A 19,029-nucleotide genomic window follows, 5' to 3' on the forward strand; every position below is an offset into this window, starting at 1 on the left:
CAAACTCAGCAATGTCTGCAGAGAAAATCAATAGTACTTGTACTTCAGGAGCACTGGACACTCTGTAATTCTATTGTGACATGAGGTCACTTGGAGGAAGATGGACTCCATTTAAAACGTAAGAGACTATTGTGTTTGGAGTGAATACAGATGCTCACCATGTAGTTTCAGACTCAGGCTGCCAGGATGTGTTAGTGAGCTTCATTGTGTTTCTCCCATTCATATCCCTCCATGTGGAGAGATGAGTGGCAGTACAACCCAAGAGTGCCTGGCTGCAGACAGTAGTCACCACTGTGAGGAGAGCTGGTAGGCAGCGATCTGCTGTCTCCCCTCTCACACACAGGGGTTGACACTGTCCCTGCCTGATAAAACAATTGGCTGCATGCACACACTGTATGAACATAGCTGCGTATGCTGGAGTCTACACGCACAGACGCACACTGGCACGCTGACTGGCAGGTGCACATACACACAGTGACTGGGCATGCAGCCATGTTGGCACAAAACTTCTGACTTCTTTTTGTCCTTCACAGTTTTGCTTCAGTGTGATAAGAATATACTAGTGAAGTCGGCGCCATTGTCTGAGCCACATTTCACAAATGATAAGATTTCACAATATATTTTTGTCAGATGTAAAATTCGTACACACTGAAAGGTTTCTATGACTATGCTTTATGGCACGAGTGCTTTTTGTCAAATGGCCAGTTTCTATATAAAACCATGTTTGTTTGTTTTTATTTTTCAGGAGGAAAATGCAAAAAGTACTGAATCTTTTTGCACCAAAGTTGGTGGAGGAATTGAGTGAAAAAGCAAAGTGTGGGGCCAAGCAGGACCTTGGCTATAAGTTCTTGTTATTGTACAGTGCAATCGGTACTGGTTATAGTTGAGTTGTCTTGGTGCAATCCTGATGTAAGCAATGGAGAACACTGTGTCCTGAAAAGGAATGTCAGGACACCCAGTACTTTGGAACCAAGTCAATGCCAAATATTAAAAAATTCAAATTGTTTTTTTACAGTACATTTGGTACCAGTGATACCAGATGTTGTGGGTACTGGGCATGCTGTTCTTCCAGGACTGCAGGGGGCAGTATAATGTTCCTGGTATGCCATCAAAATAAAAGAGCAAAAGAAAAACAACAACACGTGGAATAGTGGGGGGCAGATGCAGCAACAGATAAACCATGAAAAAGAAACATGCGAACTGAGATTAGACTGGGATCAACTGGTGTCATTTCTCTAAATCCAGGTAAACTAGCTGAACTGACTTTCTGCAGCTTTGCAAAAAACCTAAAGCTTGATGCTGCTTATGGCTTTAATTTGGGGATATTGAGCTGCTTCTTTCTGTTGAGTGCAAAAAGGTTTGAACCCTTAAATGTATTCATATTATTTTTATATTATTGCCTCTGCCAAGGAGGTTGTGCTTTTGTCTCTGTTTGGCGCTGTTTTATTTTGTAGTATTATGCCGGATTACAATCAAACTTGGTAGATGGATGTTGTAGGAGACAGGAAAGAATCCATTCAATTTGTGTGTGTGTGTGTGTGTGTGTGTGTGTGTGTGTGTGTGTGTGTGTGTGTGTGTGTGTGTGTGTGTGTGTGTGTGTGTGTGTGTGTGTGTGTGTGTGTGTGTCCAGGATTAGTTTTTTCACTGTCTTTAACATTTTTGAGATGAGGCGTTTTTCAACATGTTCATTGACTTTGCACAGAATAATTCATGGCTGTTGAATTATTCAGTTTATGTTCTGTTTATTATTATTATTCTGTTAATAATTCCATTTATGTCCCCTGAACATACCTGAATTGTTTAAGGTATGTTAAGGGGACTGATATTTACGATACGAGTGTGTGCAGATCCAAATAGAAATCTGGATCTAGTCAATTTAAATGTGGTTTCATAAGACGACTGTTGGGCCGTGTTTGTTCCAGGATTACGCAGGAACTACGCAAGCAATTTCCATGACATTTTGTGGAGGGGGTTTGCTTGAGGAAGGACCCATTCAATTTGGGATATCATTAAATATTTGGTGGGCCTAAAACAAGGTTGCCGCTCTTCTGAGTGCTATTTTAGTATTTGTAATTTTCTTTAAAATCATAATTCTACGTCTTTCTATATTGTCTTCAGCATGCAGATAAAGCTGCTTACCCCTGTTGACCCTCCAGGAATCGTTTGTTATCTGATGTAGAGTGAGTAATAAAGGAGAGCACTTGATGTGTCATGAAGCGTCTGCCCTCTGTTGATAACGGTAATCTACACAGCCTTTGCAGACTGGTCTCTTATTTTCTTCAATACCGCACAATGGTGCCATTAAGGTCATAGCAGGTAGAGGTCATGCTCCATTATGTCTGTCTGCCTTCAATTCCTGGTCTCTATCTCCACCATAGATTTACCAGTGTAGAGATTATTGGTTTTATATCACGGCCATATATCTTCCAACTCTATAAAGTGTCCCTCCATCTCTCTAAATGCGGCTTGGTGAGAGTAACATTTAGAAAATGACCACAAGCAACAATTTGTCAGGCCGCGCGAGCTGGTGTGCTCAATTAACTTTCGTCTTTCTCTACGGCAGCAGAATTACAGTTGAGTGTTCGCTGACTTAATGCAATTGAGGCTCCATATGGACAGAATAATGTGATTTCCCGGGCTCTTATTCGGTGTCTGCAGCCGGATAGAGAGGGGATCTGAAGAGATGGCATCTGAATTGGGGATGAGGCAGCCATTGAGCGAGAGAGGGCTGGACGTAATGTGTGTGATAGGGACAGCGGCAAGTAGCAGCCTTGATGTGGCATATTGGGGAGAAGGAAAAGGTCACGCCAGGGTCAAGTGATTCTTATAAACATCACTGAACCTCTGCTATTGACTACTTTAGTGTATTGACCGGTCACCTCAGGTTAGAGGTGGAGTTCAGGCCTGGTTAACATGTCCAATACACTAACCAGCACCACTGCCTTGGGGGTTTGTATCCATGGCAGCTTTTTGAACATTAATGACCAGGATCCCACCTCTACATACTGATAGATATTATGACAGTAGAGTTAGAATATTTAAAGCTTCATTAATCGATATATTTATTTTAACACTGACGCACTAATGGTGTAATGGTGACTTGACGAGTAAGGACATGGGCTCTGTTGCTTTAGCCTTGCCGTGGGTGGTTTTAATGATCTCATCATTACAATGAGGTTAAGCCAAAATTGGAGTCACGGGTCAACGTCTATTTTCCACCAGAAACATTATATCATATCCCCAAAGGCTTTGCGTAATATTTTGGTTCAAGTGAGTGAATTATGTTCTTCAAAAGCCCGTTCTCCATGTTTCTCACATTGAGATTTATTTTTTCTGAGCACTGGAAAGCTCTGTTGTTGCCCTTGTGAATGAGTTATTCCTAAGTTGCTTAAACTACTGAGCCAGTTGGTACTTTTACAGGGGGTAAAAAGGTTGTGCCAGAGCCAGAATCCAAATAGATGTGGCAACAAGTATTGATAGAAAAGGTAAAGGCTGTAAAGGAAAGTGAGCAAGAAACAGTTCTTAACTCAGAACAACATTATGTATTGAAGGTGTTTCTTTAAAGAGAAGTAATGTTTTTACCATTTTCTTTAAGACATTTAGAAAAAAATGTTTTCATTTGTTTCACTGTGACAATAAAATAGTAAATAGTTTAATAAACGTTGCTCAGCATGATACAAAAATAAAAAAAATTATGTTAACTGTCCCACACCTCTGAGATGTAATCGGACAAGAAGCCAATATCAGACTGTTGCCTTGTTTGCACTACGGCAGATGTGTTTATGAATTTCCCCCGTTTAAAAATAAAAACTCCTTTCCCATGACCTTCTTCTTATAAAATCTCTCAGTCTAGATGAGAACACAACAATGATTGCAAACTAGCCAAGCATGTAGGCGGCGATTAAGTCTACATCATTGATCCGTTAAACACCAGCGAAGAACAGTGCTCACTGAGCCAGAGCATCATGTTGTAATGTTGGTTGTACTTGAAAGGCCTGTTTGACTTGGTCAGTGAGGCTGCAGCTAAGGATGGAAAACATATTGTGACCTCAAAGTCTAGGCCAATGCTTGGTGCGATAGCATTGGCCTTTGAGAGTTGATTTTAGAAGGTAATCAATACTAATGATTTTTTTTCACTAGCTGAAGCTGATGAAGTTTCTGACATGATGTATTCACCAGGAACAGAACAGAGCTGTGGTTGTGTATCATTGTTATATTTGTAAAAGCAACATGTTGACACATTTACATATTGATACCTCACCTTGGCAGTTTGCATTTTACAATTTTGACTCGTATACATTAGTGTTTTTAAAATGTATCCTCTGGCTCATGGTTTCATCTCATAGGTCATTTCCCCTCCCCTGTCGAGTAATCTGTCGCTGGCTGTGATCCCAACTCCACTCTCAATCACAGACATGCCCTCAAGGCAACGTGACATCAACACTGTCTGTTTATAGGAGGGTCATAAAGAACCTTGCCTGCATCAATATTCCAATATCAGCTCTCTCTGTTGTGCTACAAACCACACGCTGACAGCCAGAGGAGTGTCCAATCAAGGTTGTGTAATAGCAACAGCATCCCTGCTCTCAGGAGCTAAAGGGCTCTTCAATTTTCTACTGAACCTGAGACAGCAAAGGCGTAATAAGCTCATTACTGAGATATACTGTGGAGTGGAGTTCCTAAGCATTTGTGCCTGTTGGCACCTTTATGCATGGGTGTGACTTCGCTATACATTTCAAAATCTAAGGAAGAATGTAATCCTTGACCTGGGGATTGCAGTGACGGGAACTGTCAGCTGAGCATGGCTTTGTATGATAATGGATTTTGTAATTCTGCTTCCAGATTCCGTATTAAAGTGCAGAGTGAATCTAATAAGCTTTCTTCTTGTAAATCCTCACCACAGAAGTTCTGCTGCTGCTGTGCGAATAAATTATTGCAACTTATCTAGGGCAAACTCATATAAAAGTTGAGCCAGAAACACAGGGCTGGCTGCATTTATTATCTACCAGCAGCCACATGGGAAATATAATTTCATCATCTTTGATAAACAAAGAAAGGCACGCACTGTTGGTAGATATACAGAGGCGGGGAAGAAGAACTTCATTATTTGTTATTGTGCATTGTAAACAGAATCTTGTATTAAGCTTCAAGACTTTTGCAGTCGGCCTTTATTGCAGTTATGGATTTACTTATTTGGAGATTCGGGCTAGTGTTATTAAAAGTAAACAGTTTGATAGTGCAAACGAATGTACCATTTGCCTTTTAGTTTGATTTAATAATTTCTAAGTGAATACATGTTATTTGAGAATTTTATTGTCTTTTATAATTAAAACAATATTTTTTTACTGTGTCCAATATGTGCTCTCCCTGTCACAGACCCTGTCCCACCATAAAGTCACAGTCAATTCATCATACCAAAATAAGGCAACTGTAGATCTTTCCATTTGGCTCAAAGAGGTGGCTGTTAACATGAAACAGACTAGGTTTTGATTCACATCTGGTTTATGTCAAACGAGATGATGAGAACCATGGTGTTCTGTTGTGTTTCAGGAATGTGAATGTTCCTGAACTTAAAAAAGCAGTGATTGTGAACAGTTTCCTCTCCAGCTTTTCTTCCATAGGAACATAATAGACAATATTTCACGACTTCCTTTCCATTCCTATGTCCCCACATTGGCCCTGTCTGTCGTTGTTGTGTCCCCATAGTCTCATTTCAGTGTGAGGGCCTTCCCTCCGAGGGCTGCTAGGCAATAAGGTCAGTGGTCACTGAGGACTGCAGGGTCCGGTGTCTGAGCAAGTGGCATGGTGGTGATGAATGATACTAATCTCACAGCTCTTACACAATCACAAACACTTTACTTTTGGGAAGAATAGGAAGCCTTTGGCTGCCTTAGGTGAGTGAACACACAATTTATTATAAATATACATATACATATAAACAATTCCTACTTTTCTCTCTATTTATATACCTTGTTTACCCTATGCTTTACATCTATCATATATGTACACAATGTACTTTATGCAGTGTTTCCCACTGAATTTGATTCTATCTGTGGTGAGTTGTGGTGGTGTTATGGTGATGTCTGGCTGCCTGTTGAGAAATGCATGCCTGGCATTGGAATACGCAGATCTAAAGCAGAAATGACTGATAATATACAGAGTCCTGCCAGAGATGGTAAAACTGACATGGTTGGATTTCTCCTGGTGCTGCCGGTCTGTTGTCAGTTTGTTGGTAGGGGGAGACGGAGCCAGACAGACAGACAGTGGAGCCAAGGGCGCGTAGCTCTAATGAAGCAATGGCGCAAAACACTGCGCTATAAATCTTTCATGTTATTATGAGAAGTGTTTTTTTGGGGGGTTCATTAAGAATCAGTGGTGTGGACAAGTTAGGCATTAATAACCTAATTAATTGGAAAACACTGACAATTTGCTGCTACAGTTACAAAAAGCCATGCAATATCTACAGTACAGTATATGGTACCATCTATGAAAGCTACTTTTGTTTCTCAATAAATAGTAATAAATTATCCACCTCTTCTTTTTGTACATTCTGTTACATATATTATTTACATTACTGCTTTGGATTAATGTTTTCCCTTTTTCATCATAACCTGATGTCAGTTTTAGCTGCTTTTATTGACAGAGTAATGGGGTTCCTTCACTCCACATCCACAGAAGACAGACATTTCAGTCGGGCATCTTTGTCCTCAAATGTCACCTTTTTGTTCCTCTTTGGGTCGATCCAGGAGTTGTGGATGATGGCGTTATTAGGTGTCGGATCTGCCTCGATGATGGACACAACTCTTTTCTTCATCTTGCTTTTCAAGACTTTCTGGAACTTCTGCCTCGTGAAGGCATAGAGCAGAGGGTGAAAGATAGTGGTCCGTAAGCCATGACCAGGAAGCCCAGTCTTAACTTGACCATCAGGTCACTGGGGCCCACACTCAGGATGATTGTGTTGAGTACCGTGATTGGTGTCCAGCACAGGAGGAAAGTAGACACTATCAGGAGGGACATCCTGAAAACTCTTTTTTGGCGTTCTCGCCTTTCTCTGTGGCGTTTAACAGCCCTGCGCAAGGCAATGATTAGAGAGACAGAGGTACGCATGCCCAGTGTGGGCATTCGGCTGCCACTGCTCTGTGGTCCATCAGTGGCCTCTTGCTGCGTTGTCATGGGCGTCATGGATGGATGCTTTTTCCTGCGAGCCTTTTTCTTCTGTGAATTGTGGAAACGTGTGCCAATGCGAATATTGAGCGCTTGCAGGATCTTTGAATAGGTGATGAGCATGACAACAGCAGTAAAGAAGAAAATAGGAATCTGAGCAAGCAAGTGGTAATACAAGCCAAGTTCTGTATAGTACTGGTTGGTGTGAACCACATTCTCCACCACTGTCTGGTTCAGCTCAGCATGGCCCTGGGCGAAGAAGCCCACTTCAATAAAGGGTACAAGGAAACTAACAAAGGATAACACCCAAATGAAAGCCAGCAGGGCCAGGGCTCTGCCCATGGTCAGCACCCGGTTAGCTGGCTTAACTGAGATGTCATAACGATCAAGGGTGATGGCGAGCACATTAGCAGCAGTGGCAACACTTGCGAAGGAGACACAGGCTTCATGGAAGCAGCAGACGAGCGCAGTGTCCCCCTCCAGGGAGAGCAACACCACCACGATGGTGAGGGGGATGCAGCACACACACACCAGCACGTCCAACACATGGAGGTTCATAGTGACGATGTTACTGACAGAGCTAATGAGGTTCGACTTCATACAGTAGAGGGCAAGCACAGTGAGGTTAGAGCTCAGCCCCAGGAGGATTTCCAGCATGAGGAAGCCAGTCAGGGAGACCTGAAAACTAACAGGATAGGGGTACGGGCTCGGGGTTGCCGGACTCATGGTGCGGCTGATAGGTTCCGTGTTGTCAGTGACTGTGACGTTGCTCATGGTGGCTTCTTGTTCCAGGTTGGGAAGGATATGCATTATCCTGTATGCAGGGAGAAGAGAGAAAGAGAATTCGTGAAGAGCAAAATGAAAAGAAGAAGTCTGTGTCCATGTGCATATCTAGAAAGTCGTAATTAACACATATCTGAGAAATCTTGTCAGCTGTAATGCTGCCAGTTGTCTAATGATAAGACAGCCTTTTGATTTAAAAATGAGAAATGCTGAGTGCACACACTTTAATAGGGCTGGAACTTTTTTTCTGCCAGATTAGATTATTATCACTGTGCGCATGGCACAAGTAATTAGTAATTACCTCACCTCAATCAGCCTCTACTCCTCTTAACACCATCTTTGATCAGATAGTCGCATACAAAACAGAGGCACATCATGAAACAGAAACCCCCTCGGGAACAAATGAAATTCTTTAACCACGCAGCCGGAACGGAAAAGGCGTACACATTGGATGTTTCAATGGAAACGCTGCTTAATTACTTTGAATCTAATAACATCATGCATTGCCAAACTGCACTGTGGTTCTGTTGCTTCATTTTGGTTGCTCTGTGTTGGGTATAGGTTGAGACACACTTAACCTTTTAAGTGGCAGTGCCCCCACTAGCCAAATAAATTGTGTTTAGACTAATGCACGTAGTAGGCACTATCCAGTAAAATCACGTTAGTTGAAAAAACTAGTCCTGTCTGACATAAAACGCTGAATGAGCTTGGTGAGAAGCCCGAGGCAAGTTGTGAACCTGGAGTTTAATTCCCATGTTCTTCCCTTGAGCATTGCATCGCCAGTTTGCATGGGACATTAGCACAAAAGCCGGATATGTTGCGTGTTCCAAGCAAGTAACTTTGATTGGTTATTTTCTTAATGTTGCTAGCTTCAGATGGTCAAGCATTAAAACAACAAGTGCGTGTCAGTCCTCAGTAATGGCTACTGCTTTTTAGTAGCTTAGCATTAGCTTATTATCTATTGAGTAACAAGGTTACATGTTTTTAATGTGCTAGCATGAAACGCAGAGGATGAGGGCAATGGTGACGAAGCAGATATTTCCTCCATTAAGGTGGAATTAATAATTATTCAATAATTAAGCAATAAAATACTCTATGTTCCTAGGTAACTAAAATCATAATTTCTCTCAGCAGTATGGTCATTGCCAAATGAGGGCAACTGAAGGTGGTTCGTAGCTGACAAGAATATTCTATCAGAAAATCCTGTTTACCTCATCATCAACAGGCTCATAAACCAAAGTTTGAAATAGGCTACAAGATGTTTGTTGAAAAAGGTCTTGAATAATTGATGGACTAACGAGCACACCAAAAATAAAGTCAGTGCTTTGGAATGTAATTACTGTTGGATCAGGGGAAACACATCTAATACACATTCGCTCTATAACAAATTAAAATAATTAATTAGAATGTGCATCGTGAAAATTATCCGGCCCTCCGTCGAGAAATGCATCCAATCTGAATGGCATCCAAGATGACATGTAGAAGGAAATCGATTTGTGTAATATTTACCCTTCCCTCCAGCACTATCTGAATAGCAGGGCTGTGCAGTCAGGCCATAGAGTCCATGTTGGATCCACAGAGCCAGGCCCCCCAAGCGAAGGCTTTTCCTTTCCACCACTTGGTCCTCCCAGAGAGGCTGACAGCCAGAGAAGCACCTGTCTGACTCCACTGTCTATGAGCTACTTCTTCCTGTCCACAAGGACAAGAAAGCTGAGGAATCAGCCCGCTGCACCCGGTGGATGTCGGCTAACGTCACCTACAGGCTCTTTCTCAGATCTCTGGTCCGTTTGCTTTGGTGATGGTGGGAGCTCTGAGGGATGAGTGGAGCAGGAATAAAATGTCGGAGCCACCTCCTGTTTATAATCTCATGATATTCCCAGACAGGAGAAACACAGCCAACGAAGAAAACAAAGGAACACAGACTCTTTCCCCTGCACAGGGGTGGAATGTGCTGCTCATAGTACGATCCAAATCCTTGCTTTTTTTTGTCCCCAGTGAGAAGGTAGCCGTCAGATCTGTAAATGTAAAAAAAACTGTTACATCCATTAGCTTGTACTCCAAGAGTTTGTCAGTCAGCCATGTCGATCCCCCAGTATACGGCATCATAACGTCCAGAATCTGTCCAGCAGAGGTCAGTGTGTCCGGGCAGCGTCCCGGACCCTGTGTCCCCTGGGATCGCTAACGGAACTGACCTTCACTCTCCACCTTTCTCATCAGTCTCTGTACGCCTGGCTCCAGCCGCCACTGACTTGAAAATCCAGCACAGGTGTCCAGTTTGCCCTTTGACATGCTGAACCCTCAATCACTGGAGAGGGCTCGAGTGGAGCAGACTATTTGCGTGCATACGTATCCAATCACCATGAACTTTGATCATTGTGATCACCAGTATTTATATGCGCCTAGGAGGGAAGTTGATTTTGCAATTCAGGGGAAGGTCATCCTCATGAGGTAGTAGAAGTGAGTTTGTCAGACAGAGCGCCCACCCGCCGTAGGTAGTAGGCTCTCGAAAAAAGACCCCAGACAACAAGGAGATACACACATCATCATTTGTCTGTCAGTCAGCCCCACATCCTTCCTTCACAGTGACCTGAGGAGGAGAGAAAGAAAGGGTAATGGATGATAGCGAGATAGAGAGTAGGAGGAGTAGGAGAGCAAATTGTGGGGGATGTGATAATGAAAAGAAACATATCCTCAGCAGAGAGGCGACAAGGAAACTCGTATTAGCATAGCAACAAGCCTCTGATGTCTTATCATGTTCCTGTGCATCTCCTGATGCACTTTACATCTCTGCTGTTGCATTAACATAACAGAAGCACTAAAACAGGGCTTGCACAAAAGCAACCGTTTTGGTTTTTACATCTCAGCTTCACGTTTACATCTGTAATATCAACTACAGTGTTTTGCTATTCCTGTTTTTTACAGTGTGATTTACTACAGGAAATGCTTGGTGGAGATTATTGCATGTTGTTGGTTCAGGACAGACGTTTTTAGAGCTCTAGCGCAGTGTGATTCCTCGGAGAACTTGTCATAAAGACACGGATGCCTCCTCCGATGTCACTATATGTGATGAATGTAATCTCTCCAGCGGAACACGTCGGTCACTGTTCAAGGTTGTTTTCAGCGATGGATGCCATACTTTACCAAGCCCCAATGTCAAAGACACAGAGGATCATGCGTGTTGTAAGGACGCACAGTTTGAAAGTGCTCAACTGCAAATCAGGTGTCGTATCAGAAGAGCCTGACCGTTTTGAATATGAGCAGAAAACAGCCGTGCTTAGAGAATATGAATATACAGATGTCCTATTGCACAAATAAATTAACAAAAGCCTCTTAAAATGGGATGTTTACAGCTGCAGCAACTCGAAATTACAAGTGTAAGAGGGATTGCATCTTAATCCGTTCGCTCGTTTGAACCATAAATTAAAGTCTTACAACAACACATAAGAACTGAAGTTCAATTTCTAATCCCGTGCATTCATTTGGCTGTGACATGTTTGGCTTTGGAGTCTTCTTAGTTGTCACATACGCTCCTCTCAGCTGTAAACCAGAGCAATAAGTATGAGTGACCCATCAAAACACACTCACCATGCAGGGTAAACACAGATGCTCCGGGACCGGTCCACACACACCACGCTGCCCCCTCTCCTTTCCCCACCTCTGCAACAATCTAGGTCGACAGATGTATACAAATTTCCAGACTGGTTTCTGATGCCCTCTGCGGTAATCCAGGAATTAGGATTGGATATTTAGGAATGCACAAGGGTCACACTACTGTCAGCTGCTCTTTCCTTTCTGAGTCTTGGGCAGGGAGAAAAAACAAGTCCACAGAGATTACTCCTGACAGGGATGTTGGTGGGATTCTTCGTTTTCTTCCCTTGCCTCTGGTTTTCCTCTCATCCATCCGTGTGGTCTGTAAATGCTCCTCATCTCATCAGCTGTCTGTTGTGCTCTCTCCCTGCCTCAGTGTCTGGATAGGAGCACACACCGTTACACTCCTGGTATCTCTCTATCTTCTGCTCTGCTCTCTTCTCTCTCCCTGCTCCCTCGTCTCTCTCTCTCTCTCTCTCTCTCTCTCTCTCTCTCTTACTGCGGAGGTTTGCAGTGCTCCCCCATTCCTGATTGGTCTTCTGTAATAGGCTTAACCCTTTCCTCTCCAGCGAGGGGAGGTATTTCCTTTTTGTTCCGACTCTATCCTCTCTTTCCTGCCACTGACTGTGACATCCCTTTTGGGGCTGTAGTGATTTAGTAAAAAAAAAAGAAAAAAAGAAAAATGCTTCTACCACACTTTTGCACTGGGACTTTAGATGCCACTGCTCTACAACACGCTGCAGAGTCTGATAGGCAGACTATTAAAGGGAAAACACAAAAAAAAAATGCTGGAATGATGTATTAATTAGCCCTGTCACGATATAATGATCAAGTAATGGGTTTGTGCACCGTACGGGGAATGATGAGGATGGAGAGCCAGCAGAGGGAAGCAATATTTTTTGGTATTGATTTGTGCACATGGGTCTTAATATACATGTGCAAGTGAGCATGAGAGGCAGGGAGACTGATGGAGAGATAAATCCTTGCAGCTTTTGAGTAGGAGAGAAAGATTTTGCTGGGAAGAATGAAAGTCACAAAAAGCAGAGATGGAGGAGGGTGGCTCTGATTGATAGTTTCAATTAAGTTGCTCTGTCAGATCAGTAAAAGGTTGAACACCCCCCATTCTTTGTCAAGGCCCATTTGTCAGGTGCAATTATTGCCAGAGGGCATCTCGGTACCTGACAGCCTTCAGTGAAGAAGATGGGGGCATCTGTTGCTCTGGCCTGGCTACCTGATGAACTAACAATTCACGTTCACAGAAAACACACGTGTTGTTAATCTGATGGTGACAGTTCAATAATTGCTCTCAGGCAGGCAGATGTTTCACTAAGTTTTCAAGGTGTTGAGTCGCTGCACTTGGATACAGAAACAAAGATGGGAGTCAAAGTTGTAACTTTAAGGAAACAATTTGTGAATTAATCAAGCAGTTGATCAACCAAAACTTAGTCTGGAATTTGATAATACTTCCATCATTCAGATTATTAGTGCAGTATCCGTTCTAAACCCTTTCCAGTTTGGAATGGGCTGTTTGCTTGGTCTGTGGTGACGATGGTTGCAGCTTTTCTGTCTGAAACTGTAAAAGTGACCTGCAGCTACTGAGCAGCAGCAAGTGAAGACCGGCTGAAAGGACTCAGTCCACAGAACCCTGGAGAGCTGTTAACCTGTTTATTCAAAGTTCAGTAAAGCTCAACTCAGAACGCAGAACCACGAACTGGAGAATATGTTTGCCTGTGTGGTGAATGCGCCCATGGACATACACACTATTGTATTGATCAACCACATCGTTTATAGTGATGGGTCCCAGCCGCCGCTGCTACAGAGCGCTGGTCGTCTATTTATTCAGCGTTTATTAATTTTGAACGTATCGCTTGTCCAGGCCGCACAAAATTCAACACTGCACTGCCTCCCTTAAAGGGATAGTTCACCGAAAAATGAAAATGCACTCATTCTATACTCACCACTATGCCGATGGAAGGGTGGGTGAAGAGTTTGAGTCCACAAAACACTACTGGAGTCTCACTACGTCGCTAGCTTAGCCACTTCCAGTGGACTTTTAGGCTTAAAACATGGTGTAAAATATCTCGTTTTGAGTCGAATATGAATGTCGGGGTTTGCGTACACTTGGATGACACCACGCGAGCAGTAGGAAGGCATGTTATGTTTTCCTGTTGTTTTAGTATAAGTCGCTTACTTCGGTTACTTCAATTGTATCGGATTCCGCTGCAACAAAGTTTACCCATGAGACTCCAGAAGTGTTTTGTGGTCTCAGACACTTCACCCACCCCTCCATCGGCATAGTGGTGAGTAGATGATGTGTGAATTTTTTATTTTGGGTGAACTATCCCTTTAACAGCACGTGTGCCAAGTGTGAAGCTGATAAAATGACCGGCACTTGAGATATGCGAGCTGCATAGACAAACAGATTTTTGGAATTAGTAGATAAGATTGTAAATTAAATAGCTTTGGCTTTATTGTTATTGTTATTTCCTGAAAACCAACACTGTGATGATGACATTTGAGGAATTGTGATAGAATGCAAGTATTTTTTAATTGCCACACGTTATTTTGAAAGAAAAATGAATGTAATGATAATAATATTAATAAATGCAGCTCTGTGTTTGTTGTCAATCTCACCTGTTCTGCCCTGGCTGGCTCTCTCACCGCAGCCCTTCGGCTGCTTTCCTCCTCTCCTACATCCCTTTGTTCATGAGCTACAGCTACGTATTCCTACCTGACCCTCTTGTGCTGCTTCAGATGCCACAGCAGATTATTCTTAACAAAATTCATCGAATATCTACTCCCTCGTGGGTAGAGCGGGTCGTCCTCTAACCAGGACGTCAGTGGTTCAATCCCATTCTTCCCTAGTCCGCATGCCGAAGTGTCCTTGGACAAGATACTGAACTCCAAATGTCCCCCCTCTCATAGAGAAAGTGCTGCACATACATGCACTGTATGAATGTATGAGTGAATGTAAAATTGTACTGTAAAGTGCTTTGAGTGGTCATCAAGACTAGAAAAGCTGCTTTATAACTACAGGACCATTTACCATTAGTGGAGTAAACAGTCAGCGTCAGTGTTCGAATTAACAATAGACAAAACTTTTGCTTTCAACATAAAGTGCCGTAAAAGGTTTTAAAGTTTATTAAGGCTTGGCTTTGGGCATTCAAATGTTCAGAGCACTCATCTGCAGTTAAAATAATGGTGCCTATGTCTGGTATAAATCTTTTCTGGAAAATTAAAGTCCGCTTTACAGCACTAAAGAAGTGCCAGAAAGAGTATAGCACTTATTTTTTCACAACAGGCGATCAGTGTCTTTCTCCAGGTGCTGGTAATGGTGGACAATGGAACAACTGGAGTAACTGAATAATGCAGAGGATTTGTTGCTGTTGTGAACAGGTCTGTGCAGAGAACCTCCGGCTGTGTTGTGCATGTGTGAAAGGCAAAACTCTGGGTAAACTCTGTAGCCAATTCTGCTCTCATATTGTTGCCTTCGGATCATGCATGTTGTTAGTAGCATGATGAGCTTTCTGGTCACATCCCACTGAGTTTCTTGATGGAATCTCTTCCCCATTAATGTCCCAAAGGCAAATTGGAGGTCAAGGGGAAAACCTCAATCACAATCTAGTTTTATCCAAGGGACTGGATACAACTGATCATACTGAGATAAAGCATTTTCCTTCTGGTTGTCACACTGAAATCACCAATTACTGCAGGATTTAGAATCGCAAATACTTTACTGCACGGTTTTTAAGCCTGTAATCAACTCTCAGTCTCACTGGATATTCACACTGCATGATGTGGAGCTTGGCGTGCGTGCGTGCGTGCATGTGCGTGTGTGTGTGTGTGTGTGTGTGTGTGGAGACTTTGACAGATGTGAGGAAAGAAAGAACTGTAATTATCCAGGTTTGATGGTGTGTGTGTGTCTGCAACTCTCTCTGTACATATCTCGTTCAGTGAGGTTGGGTGTATGTGCATCTGTAGGATTGTAAGTTTGTGCACCATGATGCACCACAAGTATCTGCCTCCTACACAGGATCCATCTGGCTGTCAGACTATAATTACACAGCAAATCATTGCAAACCAGCGTCTCAGTCACTGCCTGCAACTCGAGGCACTGTATGTTTCATAAGAAGAGTCCTGTACGAAGCAGAGAGTCGACATGCGGATGATCACTGATATTAGCCCTGTCACAACTCTTCAGGAATCCTCTCGGTTTAAAGAGCAATACATTTGCTGCTGCAAAAACACTGCATTCCCAAAACTTCACAGTTCAATAGAAGAATTACGTTAATATTTCATTGTCATTAATATTTCATCCAGCTTTTTCCCTCCGTCCCCAGACTCCACTGTCTGATATTCACCACAATTTTTCTCCCCTTTCACTCTGAGTGTATTGTAGACGTCCATGGATATGCTGCGCTTGCCTGTTGATACTCAACCCTGTGCAGATCTTTGCCTGTACCACACTTACTCCGTGCTCACACCTTCCATGCAGGGTGAGTGTGTGTGTGTGTGTGTGTGTGTGTGTGATATGTCTGTATAGAGTCTGAGCTCATCAATTAAAAAGACGCGTGTGTCGCCGGAGGCCAACTTATTCGGAGTCTTTGCTTTGCATGCCAAACATCAGCAGGCGGTCGTGCAATAGTGGGATGGAAGTGGGCAGACGCAGAGGACGGCACGCAGACTTTCATCCCTGCACTTGAATTTGGTGCCTCTGTGATTTGCTCTAGAATGGTTCACAACAGAGCAGGGACCAACTCGTATGGAGTGGCTAGTTTCACACTGGCCTGTTCTGTTCAAATTGCCCTGTTTGTAAACCCTGAGGAGCCCGTGGCTCAACCTCACATTGAAAAAAGCATTGTCCGACATGAGCTCTGTAACATGTACAGAAAATGGGCTCTCTCTTTTCAGGGGTTTGTCTTTCACATATGAAGAACGCAGCAGGAGATTGTCTGGATCAGACGAGTTCACTACAGCAGGAAAAGGGCTGGTCTATAGAGTGTGCAAAAGGCAGGACGTGACATATAAAAATCTGTTTGAAAATCACCTGTTTTGGTTTACAAAGCATTGGCTCTTATCAGCAGAAGCTCTCGAATTTCATTGTCTTTCCGTGTTGACATCTCTCTGATAAGTTGGCATCAGTGCTCCTGAAAAATGTGGGTGTCTTCTACGTCTCTTTTTGTTTTGTCAGTTTGTCAGTATGAACTTATTTTTATGATTTAATTCACTTCCTTAAATTATCCATAGTGCACCTCAAGGACTTTTTGAGTAGAAGCTGCAGAGAAAAAGGGCGAGAACACATTGCACAGTCCTCAGGATTTTGCCTGGGGCTCGACCACAGGACAGTCAACTTTGGCCTCGGCCCCCAGTCTGTTTGTTGAATTTTTTGTTGTTTAGAAATCTATGCGGTAGCGGGGGGCATATATATGAGCATTACCATTGCTCTCACATTCAAAAGATTGTGAGTGACGGGTACACAGACTAATGAGCGAAAGACAAGTACAAAACCAAAACTTATGCTGCTTCAGGGTTTGTGCACTACTGCAGCTAAAACTATAACCGTCTGTTTAGATAGTAACAACTTTATGGATGATAGCACGAGCATGTAGAAAATAGCACTGTAAAATACAGCAACAGAGCAAAACACCACGTTAGACATCTCTGATATTATTTTTAAAAGGGTAATTTTGAAACTGTGACAGGACAAATTAGATCGTGGCGCCACAGTCTAGATCTAGATCCTGACATGGCGCGATAGAGCACTTGCCTTGGTAGAGGTATGCTTCTCAGAGCACCCTTGTAGTTTATATACACTGCGTATCCCTTGGGGGGTTGCGGGAGTGCTGGAGCCAATCACAGCTGACATGGGTGGGAGGCGGGCAATCTATGACAGGGCTGACATACGCAACACAAACTCTCACACCTACTGGCTATTTAGAGTCTCCAATTATCCTCAGATGCTTGTCTGTGGACTGTGGGTAGAAGAGCAAGTACCTGAAGAAAACCCACAACCGGCACAGAGAGAACATGAAAACTCCACACAGAGACCACCTGGTTCAATCCAGAACCGTCTTACGTGAGGCATCAGTGCGAACCACTGCACCGCACCACTTTGCACAAATCCCAAAGCCCATAAAATGAGAAACAGAAATCCAACATTATTCATAATGCATTAACTTTAATTATCATTCCTTATTCTCAGGCAAGGAGATTGTTAATGTTAGTGACCAGCGCTGACACTGGGACAGCGACACATGACCAAATGACAGGCTTGCTGATGTTACCATGACCTCTAGTCTAGCGTTTAAATCAGATTTATGACCTTGTCTCATTCTGACCTCCGCCCCATCAGTCGCGCCTCACCAGCCCGTAGCTGTCGAAGCTTTGACTATTCACCAGTAATTGTCACTGAGCTTTGAAGCCCCCAAAGATTGTATCAGCGACAGCCTTTAATTCTGTTAATGAATTTGCAGTTCCTCTTTTGGCTTGAGTTGTGGTGCTGAATGGAGAGCTCCCATGAAGGCCACTTAACATTGCTGCATTGTTGCTGTCATTTAAGGGCTTCTACGTTGTGGAAATAGGATTTCATGAGGTGAATTCTCTCTTTTCTCTCCAGCTGTGTGGCCTTCATGTACTCTATCACTTGTCCTTCCCTCTGCTTTGATTAGACATGAGCTCTCTACTATGCCAGTGATTTACAACCCTGGTGGTACTGCAGGTCAGTGAGGTTAGGACCATAAAGCCAAACTAGTTAAAGTCAGCTGTTTGGCCCTACAGGTTTCTTCAAACCCCCCTCACGCCTGCCTACACATGCTCAGCTGGGACTGAGACTCTCTGAGGCTGTTTCCTGCTGCAGTGTGACCTCCTGACTGTTCTGTTTTCATGGAGATGAGCGGCTTCTTTTCCACCAGTTCCTAAGAAGTCGGCCACTTCCTGTCACGGTGCAACATCGTGTTTATGTTAGCCATGCAAAGAGCGTCAGCCAAGGCGTGGGAACGCAAGGGAGGGCATGCGGGACCCCACACTGAATCTTGCGGGGAAGCACGTAGTGGACAACCACACACACTCTGCTGATAAACACACAGATGCACACATTCGTGCTCATCCCTGCAGACACTCAGGCATCAGAGCACACAGTGTTTTGTTGTCTTATTTCATCTGCTCATGCTGCTTCCCCTGGGAGCTCTGGTGTTACTGGAAATGGGCCATTTTCACTTCACCGCTCTCCTTCAGCCACTACTTGAAGGGCTTCAGTAACAAGTTTGTTTTCATTGACTTTCATTAGGATAACTGTATCGTAACTGTATCTGTGCATTGTTTGTGCCAAGGACAGATCAACTCTTCAGGCTGTATATCTTTGTATGTGATTGCGAGTTTGTGTTTGTCTTAGTGCGTTTGTGTAATTAAGAGCTAAGACTGAGCCGTGCTACCTGTGGCCCTATCCTGTCGGCCCCATTGGCTCTCCTGACAGACTTTCTACTAATATAATGTCTT

At 43.3% G+C, this 19,029-nt stretch overlaps 1 protein-coding gene across 1 annotated transcript; it reads right to left on the bottom strand.

The window, feature by feature from the left end:
* Positions 1-3,806: 3,806 nt before the first annotated feature.
* LOC117763789 (G-protein coupled receptor 22-like) lies at positions 3,807-12,207 on the bottom strand. Its single transcript, XM_034589199.1, is given in 4 exon segments — positions 3,807-6,882; positions 6,885-7,978; positions 9,457-10,534; positions 11,533-12,207. Coding segments are annotated over 2 exon segments (1,314 nt in total). The 5' UTR covers positions 7,975-7,978; positions 9,457-10,534; positions 11,533-12,207; the 3' UTR covers positions 3,807-6,658.
* Between the last annotated feature and the right edge of the window lie 6,822 nt (positions 12,208-19,029).

Source organism: Hippoglossus hippoglossus, chromosome 6 (genome assembly GCF_009819705.1).
Source record: "Hippoglossus hippoglossus isolate fHipHip1 chromosome 6, fHipHip1.pri, whole genome shotgun sequence".
Taxonomy (NCBI): domain Eukaryota; kingdom Metazoa; phylum Chordata; class Actinopteri; order Pleuronectiformes; family Pleuronectidae; genus Hippoglossus; species Hippoglossus hippoglossus.